Source organism: Chiroxiphia lanceolata, chromosome 29 (assembly GCF_009829145.1).
Source record: "Chiroxiphia lanceolata isolate bChiLan1 chromosome 29, bChiLan1.pri, whole genome shotgun sequence".
Lineage (NCBI taxonomy): Eukaryota > Metazoa > Chordata > Aves > Passeriformes > Pipridae > Chiroxiphia > Chiroxiphia lanceolata.
Window position 1 is genome coordinate 2,418,158 of NC_045665.1, and position 8,470 is coordinate 2,426,627.

Here is an 8,470-nt window from a genome sequence, read left to right on the forward strand (position 1 = left end):
AGAGCTGGGACTGTGACAATTCACACCTGTGACTCAAAGGCGCTGCTGGATGCGACAGCCACGAGTTCCCAGAGACCACACTGACCACACAACCACACGGGCTGCTCCCAGGGCAGGAAGGTCCTGCTTCACCCAACCCCAGTCCAGGCTCAAACAGCTCAAACAGACTGACAGGAGACTGCTGAGGTGGGAACTTGCTCACAGAGCTCTCAGCTACGGAGAAGGAAATTTGTGGCCACTGCAAGTACTATAAATTCTGCACTGAAATCACAATGCTTCCTTCCTCCCAGCTAAAGAAGAGCCGTCCCTGCAGGAGATGGGGTTTCTTTTTCTGCTGTAAAAATGCTTCGAAGCAATCACACACCTTATTCTGCCATAAAAATTCAAACAGAAGGAACCCCTCCCTGTCTGGATGACAATCCCACATCTGGTCACAGGCCATTCCAGTGCCAAGAAATGCAGCCACTGCACCTCCAAAGTGCAGGAAAGTGTTTGCACCGAACACATGATGGAAACAGAGAAATTTCAGTAACCAGCACTCAAACCTGCAGTTACTGCCTGGTATTCCTGGGCATGGACCCTGCCAGAGGTCCCAGCAGGAGGCAAAGCCTGCCCTGATGCAGGAGGGCAGTGAGGTTCCACGAGGTGAAAGGAAATGGCCAATGTCACCGAGACAAAAAGAAACAGACCCCGATGTAAAATCCATGTCTTGTCTTCATCACTTGGCTCATCTTTGAAACCCACCGTTTCTGCTGGAACTCCACCACGGGTCTGCTGTACTGACAGAGAGCTGCAGCCAGAAGAGGGCAATTTCTGGGCCACTCTCACAACACAAGGCATGAGTGGAGCAGAGGCAGCTTGGGGCTGGCAGCAGGACACCCTCATCCCATGGGGGGCTGGGCTCACCGAGGCTAGCACGATTGCCTCAGTCTTGTCCTCTGATGCCATTTCCAGTGCACAGTGTGGGGATACAGGAGCAGAGTCCCAGGGAGTGTTTTATTGGGAAGATCTGCAGCTAGAGCAGTCTTGCCCTCCAGACAGCACCAAAGTGCTCTGGCTCAGGCTCCTCCTCATCCCACCCTCTTCTCCAGCACTTACCACATAATTCCTGCCTACTGCCAAAGCCAGGGACACCATCTCCAGCCCTCCTCTCCCTGGATGACCACACATCTCACCCTCATTCCACTGTATCCCAACACCTCCTCTCCCCTTAGCCCCCACCATCTCCCACCCCACCTCCCTGAATCCCACAGAACTCCTTCCTCCATCCCCCATGTGTGACCCATCCTCTTTCCCGTGACCCCCTTCTTACTCTCCCACCTTCCTCCTTCCCCGTCTCTCCATTCTCCCACTTTACCTGAATCCCCCATCGCCCCTTGGTTTGACCCATCTCCCCTGGAGCCTCCAGGCCCCTTTTCACCACTGTTCCCCCCCATTTGTTGCTCTGGATCCCACACAACCTCCTTATTCCCCTTCCATGCTCCCCAGTCTTCCCTAAACCTTCCCCTTCTCCTTTCCCTTTGCACTGCACACTTTCCCTGGATTCCCCGCCCAAGTTCTTCACTTCAATCTTTCTCTAATCCCGCTACCTCCTTTCCCCGTCTTTCCCGAACATGCCTCCGATCCCCCTCGCCCCGTCTCCCCAGGTCTCCTCTGGATTCCTCCCCCCGCCTCATTAATCCCTGCTGTTCCCTCCATTCCGCAGTCTCCTTCTCCAGCCCCCCCGAACCCTTCCCTGACAACTCCCACCTTCTTCCCTTCCATCCTCCCTAAATCCCCCCGCCCCAGTCCCCTTCCCAGACGCCGCCTGACCCTGCCCAGCTCCGTTCTCCCCCCACCGGGTTCCCCTCCCCAGACCCTTCCCCGTTCCCCCAGTGCTCCCCGCCCCACTCCGCGCTGAACCTCCGCAGCCTCCCCTGGATCCCCCGCGCCCCTCTCCTCACCGGTACAGCCGCTTGGTGTGCAGCACCTTGGCCTCCGGCTCGCCGCTCTCGCCGGCGGCCCCGCCGCCCTGGCTCATGGCGCCCGCGGCGGCCCCTCGGCCCGGCCCTGCGGCCCCCTCAGCACCGCCCGCGCCGCCGCCGCCGCCGCCCCCGGCCCCGCTCGGCCGCCATGGCTGCCCCCTGCCCCCCGCGCCGCTCTCGCGAGACTTCCCGCCGCGCCGGGCAGGCGGGCAGGGCGGGGGCGACCGACCCTCGCGAGAGCTGGCGCTCGCGCCCGCGCCAGCACTTAGTGATGGCAAACATGGCGGCGACGCGGCGTCATCTCGCGGGACTTGCGAACACACACGCGGCCGCCGCTTTGCCAGCACTTAGTGCTGGCAAACCATGGCGGCAGCGGGGGAATCCCTAAAAGGCCTAAAAGCCAAAAAAAACCCCCAACTTTCTAAGGCTCTTTTTGAGTGTTAGAAAAGTCAAAAATCTTATTACGGCACGCCCCATGCGCAGGTGATGCCTAAAAGCCAGAAAACAATTCTCTTTAGACTGAATTTTTGAGTTTTAGAAAGCAAAAAGCACTCGTTTTTTACGGCATACCCGGATGCAGAGGTGATGCCTAAAAGCCAAAAAAAAACCCCTCTCTAAGACTCTTTTTGAGTTTTAGAAAGCAAAAAGCACTCGTTGATTTACACTGGGTGCATAGGAATCATTTCCAAAGTACACACACCGAACTACATATGTGTTACAACTTTATGCAACGTTATACTGTTGTCTAATTACAATATTTGGACATTACCTCATCTGTTAGACCCACTTCTAAAACTGTCCCTCCCTCAGTACCACCCTCTACACGCCTCTTGAATGTGAGTCGGAGGTTGCAAAGGACCACTCCTTCATCCTGATCTCACTCTTTGTCATCATCTGTGTCCTTCTTGGAACAACTTCAAGGCTTCTAAGGTCTCAGAACTCTCTCTTTGACTCCATTATATCAAGCTGTTATGGCTTTTTTTTCTAAGCACATCTTCTACGGGCAAGGTGCTCTAAAAGTCTTTATCTGTTGGAATCCTTGACAAAAAGGTTAAACAATATTTTCAGAAATTCAACACAAAGGTACTTAGCTAAAGTGGTACTAAAACTGCTAAGGGCTATACCAAAATCTATATAATATGTATTTAAGGCATCACAGGAATATTTCACAAAGGTTGCATACCGAATACATTGGTGTTACAACTCTACACTACCATCTAATTACAATATTCAGTTTCTAATTACAATATTTGGCCGTTACCTCGTCGGTTACACCCATCCCCAAACCCACCTCTCTCATCGGACCGTCCCTGTCCCGCCTCAGACACACCTCCTGAATTGGAGTTGGTGGTCCCCTTACCCTTGTCTTCCTCATATTGTTCCTTGGTCTTTGGCACAGCATCACACCTTCTGGAACGGTTTCAAGGCTTCTGAGCAGCTTCGGACTGCTTGTATCAGTGTTGTGTCTGTTTCTCAGTACATTTTACAGATAGAAAACCTCTTCACCTCGTCATCTCCTCAGAGGGTAAGATCAACGGAGAGATAGACAACAGGTTAGCTAAGGCATATAATGCTTTTGGAAAACTCCACAAAAGAGTATGGCGTAATAAACACTTAAAGAAAAGCACCAAGATCAGTGTTTACAAAGCCATAGTGTTGTCTACTCTCCTATACGGCTCCGAATCATGGGTCATCTACCGCCACCACCTGCGTCTCCTAGAACACTTCCATCAGCGCTGCCTCCATACAATCCTTAACATCCGCTGGTCAGATTATGTGACCAATACATCTGTACTAGAGCAAGCAGCTGTCACTAGTATTGAGGCCATGTTACTGAGAACACAGCTGCGATGGGCAGGGCACGTCTCAAGGATGAAGGACCACCGCCTCCCTAAGATCCTGCTCTATGGTGAACTTGCCACTGGCTGCCGCATGAGAGGAGCCCCGAAGAAAAGATTCAAGGACTCCCTGAAACAACATCTCAGCCTTGGCCATACTGATCACCATAACTGGTCTACTCTGGCCTCCAGTCGGGAGGCCTGGAGACACACCATCTATAACGCAGCTGTCTCCTTTGAGAACTCATGCAGGATCACTCTCGAGGAAAAAAGACAATGCAGAAAGAACCATATCCTGCAAAATACACCATCTAAGGAGTCTTTCTGCTGCGCCTTTTGCAATCGGATATGTCTGTCACGTATTGGCCTCATAAGCCACCAGCGTGCCTGCAGCAAATGTGGATAGTGCCTTCCCAAATCTTCGTTCGCGAAGCCTAGCCATGATTAACAAAGAATGCCAAACAGCTCTTCAAAAAATCCTGCACAAAGGTACTTAGCAAGCTAAATGTACTGATGAGCTATACCAAAATCTTCTATAATATAGATTTTAAGGCATCAGAACAGGGGGAATGGAGCAGGAACCCCTGCCCGTGGCTTCCCCATGGGTGTCTTCAAACTGAATTAAGTGTCTCCAGGACAAATCTTCTCGCCTTTTGTAAAAGTAACTTCTACAAGAGAAGCTGCTCAATAAAAGAAAACTCCGTATTTCAAGCACTGTGTTAGATTGCAAACACAAATAAAAAATAATTTTTTATTGAAAAAACCACAAATTTTGTGACACAAATAAATATGCATTAGGTGGGTGGGCAATATGTATTAGACAGGCAGGGTCATGTAAATTTTACTTTCCAGAAGAAGAAATTTGGTGTTACCCCTTAGTGCATTTGATTTGCAGAAACTTCCAGCTCCCACCCTCGCAGAATAAAGAATGCCTAAACAAGGACTGACAATGTCTCCTTTCTAAACAGAGAGCTTCTCATTTAAACTCAGCTTCTAAAATTATTCTATTTCTTGTAAAGGAATATTGGTCCCATGATGGACTAGAGTAAAACAAACAGGGACACTGGTTCAAAGACACTTAAAGATTTTATTTTATTGTATTATACCTACAGAGTGCAGCTGTGCTTCTTATACATGTTTACTTCTGAGTATATATCTTGAAAGTGGCTAAAAACTCAGAAAAGAAACAACATATTTTTCTAGTGATCACCTGTAGAGTTTGAAACTGAGCTCATTTAAGGCAATAAAATGAAAAGCTAGTTTATAAGCTGTCTCATGGTATAAATGACCAGCCCACCAGCAAGCCACATCCATAAAACACAGAGATGAAACCACCAAAAATGCAGGCTGATAAGAGTATCAAAACCATACGCACATTACCCAAGTCAAAGCAGATATTTTACTTCAGTTCGGTTATTTAATTGAACTTCAGGAGCCCCGGGGGGACACCCGGGAAGGGGCGGGCGCAGAGCCTCTCCCGGCCGGGAGGACCCTCCGCCCGCCCCTCCGCCCGCCCCACCTGAGCTGGTCCGACAGGTTTAAGGTTCAGAGGCGGCCAAGAGAGCGCAGGAATTCCCGCCGGCTCCCGGCAGAGCTGCCCCGTAGCTCCCCATGGCCCCCCGCCTCTGCCCGAGTGAGTCCCGCAGCGAGGGGAGGTGGTGCCGTGGGGCGGTGCGCGAGCGGGGCTCGGGCTGGGACTGGGGCTAGGAATGGGGCTGGAAGTTGGGATGCGGGCGCTGGAGGTGCGGGAGGCCCAGGAAGCTGCTCTGTAGCCGCACTTCCGTGTGTGGATCTCGGAGGGAGCCTCGTGCCGCTCCGTGTCTCAGTTTCCCCACACCCGTGGCTCCTTCTGGGGATGCAGGGACGAAGGTGTACAGAGGGCAGAGGGAGAGATTTTCATTGTGGAGGTAGCACCCGAGACGAGCGAAGAGAGAGGGATCCCCAAAAGGGAAACATCCCCTAAAGGGGAACAATGCAGGAGCTCTGCCTGTGCCTCCTGCACCCCGTGAAGGGCACCTGGCAGCCGCCTGCACCCACCTCACATCAGTCTCGGCTACAAGAGGCAGCAAACCTGGCCCATCCCGGCTCTAGCTGGGTTCCCAGGCACAGCCAGGCCACCTCTCCCCCAGGGCTTGGGTGGCGCTGGCACAAGATAGAGCAGTGGAAGAGCTGGTTGTATCACCCAGCTGCTCCAGGGTAACCAGACTGTGCCCAGCCAGAACCTCCAGGGTGTTTGTCCAGCAGGGGAAGCCCTTCTCAGCCAGACCCAGACAGTCCCTGATCCCTCTGCCACGGCCCAGAGTGTGGGCATACTGGGTGCTGCTCTCTCCTTGTAGTGCATGGACAAGTGGGTGCTGGGGGCTCCAGGGGTGCCAGTTTGCCCCCGTGACCCCAAACCTCTCATTTCCAATGTTTTTTTTGTCTATCTCCTTACTCCTGGTGCAGGGTGAAAGTGGAAGAGACGGAAACCTTGTCCCCTCTCAACACAAGTGGAGCAGAGTGTCAGCAATCTGCAGCAGTGCGGACCTGGCCACTCTCATGGCTGCCGCAGACCCTGTCCTGCCCCCCGAGGAGGTGGCTTTGCTGCAGCTGGGGAAAGTGGCCCTGGACAAGGTGCCACCAGCCCCGGATGAACACCTAGAGGACCCTGATGCCACTCTGCCATGGGACCGGTGCCAGCACAGCGCCCAGGGCCAGCCAGAGCCTGCAGAGGCAAAGAGCCGCTCGAGTCCCGAGGGGGGCCGTGAAGACCCCGAGGAAGCTGCTCCTACCTGCCCACCAGCTGAGGCTGAAGAGGATGAGGAAGGCCCTGGGCTGCCCGTGATGGCAGCCCACGTCTTTGTGCCCATCGACCTGCAGTGCATCGAGCAGAGTCCCTGCAAGCAGAAGCAGCACCCCGCTCCATGGCCCCAGGAGGAAGGCAGGGGGAGCCACGTTCCCCCCAGCAACAGACCCAGCAGCCTCCACCACAAGCAGGTCTTCCTTCCCCTTGGCCCCTCGCGCTACCAGGACCCCCTGGGCTTTGAGGGGCGTGTGGCCAAGCCCCCGGCTGAGGCGCCACAGTGCCCGTGTGCCAGGGACTGTGGCTCCAATAACCTCAAGGCCATGGCCTCAGTGGCGGGGGCCCTGCTCCTCTGCCCCTGCCTCATCTACGGCGCCTATGTCTTCCTGCCCTTCGACGCTCCGCTGCTGCCCACTGTCAGTGCCCGCCTGGTCTACACGTTGCGCTGCGCCGCCTTCGCCACCTTCCCCGTGGTGCTGGGTGAGCCAGGGGGTTGGGGTACAAGCCTCTCGCCTCTGCTCTGGGCCATGTGAGCCCTAGGACTGCAGGGATCAGAGCTGGGGTCAAGCTCTTTGCGGCTCCACTGCTCCCACTAGGTGCAGCAGGTGGAGTTTTCCTCCCCTCTCTAGTGCTCCTTAGCCCCACTGAAGCTCCTCTGGGTGCCCACTCAGCCCCTCTCTCTGCCCCCCAGGGATGATCGTCAGCGGCATCTCCCGCCTCTGCTCCTCTGCCCTGGAGCCCTTTGGGGAGCTGCAGCGGGAGGTGGAGATCCACCGCACCTACGTCTCCCAGTCCATCCAGCTCTTCATCCTCTACTTCTTCAACATGGCTGTGCTAGCCACCTACCTCCCTCAGGAGCTCCTCAAGCTCATCCCACTGCTCACGGGGCTCTTTGCCATCTCCCGGTAAGTGGCTCCTTCACCCTGGGGCACCGCCAGGCTCTGTCAGTGCCGGCAAACACCATCCCTTGGTGCGACTCCTGCTCTGGCAGTGCCTCACCCAGCTAACCACAGCCAGGGAGGGTTCTTCATCTGCACCCTGCTTCCTGCAGTGGCCGTGCATGGAAAACCCTCCCTGGTCAGAACCCCCAGGCGAAGCTGGTGCCGGCCCCATGGCATCACCCCCACTGAGCCCGCACCCTCTGCCCTCTCCAGGTTGATTTTCTGGCTGTCCTATGCCATCAGCCGCTCCTTCCGTGCCTTCGGCTTCAGCATGACCTTCCTGCCGCTCCTGGCCATGCTGCTCTGGAACCTCTATGGCATGTTTGTCCTGGAGCCCGAGAACCTCCTCTCTGTGGCAGCACCAAAGCCCGAGGACCGCTCCAAGGAGAGCGGAGCCAAGCTCCGGCACTGGGGGTGAGGGAGACCCGGGAGATGGGGGGCCTAGATCCTGAGGGCTTGAGCCCTCCTCACTGCCCTACCCAGAGAGCCCTGATGGCACAGGGGTGCTGGCAGATCCCGCTGGGCCCCTGTTCCCTGCCCAGACATGGCGAGGTTTTGCTGTGCTGAAACCCTCCGCACCAGGAGTCTCCTGCAGGAGGGCAAACAAGGCCTGGAGCAAGACCCAACAAGCCCTGTTCTATGGGAATGGGGTGAGATTTGCCTCCCTTCCTGCTGGAGCCGACTTTGTCCAATAAAGCCCTTCACCAAACAGCTCTGTGTCTGGTTTGGGGGGATTTTGGTTAAATTACCCAGGGAATGACTTGGGACTTCACCCACAGGATGCAGTCATCCAGCCTCAAAATGATGTTTCCAAGAGGGGAAAAAAATCATGTTTCCCCCAGATTGTCCCTCTTCCAGCCCTGCATCCCACTGCTGTGTCCCTGCGTGGTCAGTCCTGCCCCTCTTGTCCCTCCTCTTCCTCCTGGTGGAGGTTCGGCACCCAGT

The 8,470-nt window shown here is 55.0% G+C and overlaps 2 protein-coding genes across 3 annotated transcripts in view; one reads left to right on the forward strand and one right to left on the reverse strand.

Annotated features, from left to right (window-relative positions):
- SMG5 (SMG5 nonsense mediated mRNA decay factor) overlaps positions 1-2,032 on the reverse strand; it is a 44,424-nt gene extending 42,392 nt beyond the window's left edge. For both annotated transcript variants that reach the window (XR_004361094.1, XM_032712888.1), the window contains exon 1: positions 1,944-2,032. Coding sequence is in view for 1 of the 2 variants with exons in the window: in XM_032712888.1 (XP_032568779.1) it covers positions 1,944-2,020 (77 nt within the window). In the remaining variant the exon portion in view is untranslated. The remainder of the gene's footprint in view (positions 1-1,943) is intronic.
- Positions 2,033-5,339: 3,307 nt separating this feature from the next.
- TMEM79 (transmembrane protein 79) lies at positions 5,340-8,220 on the forward strand. Its single transcript, XM_032713086.1, has 4 exons — positions 5,340-5,435; positions 6,248-7,064; positions 7,276-7,489; positions 7,739-8,220. The coding sequence occupies exons 2-4, from the start codon at positions 6,341-6,343 to the stop codon at positions 7,941-7,943; spliced, it is 1,143 nt and encodes a 380-aa protein (XP_032568977.1). The 5' UTR covers positions 5,340-5,435; positions 6,248-6,340; the 3' UTR covers positions 7,944-8,220.
- Positions 8,221-8,470: the final 250 nt, after the last annotated feature.

Bases quoted from the DNA above. Each gene is read 5' to 3' on its own strand.
- TMEM79 (XM_032713086.1), top strand. From the start codon at position 6,341: ATGGCTGCCGCAGACCCTGTCCTGCCCCCCGAGGAGGTGGCTTTGCTG. The intron at 7,065-7,275 runs GTGAGCCAGGGG...TCTGCCCCCCAG, and splicing joins CACCTTCCCCGTGGTGCTGG to GGATGATCGTCAGCGGCATC. The intron at 7,490-7,738 runs GTAAGTGGCTCC...TGCCCTCTCCAG, and splicing joins GGGCTCTTTGCCATCTCCCG to GTTGATTTTCTGGCTGTCCT.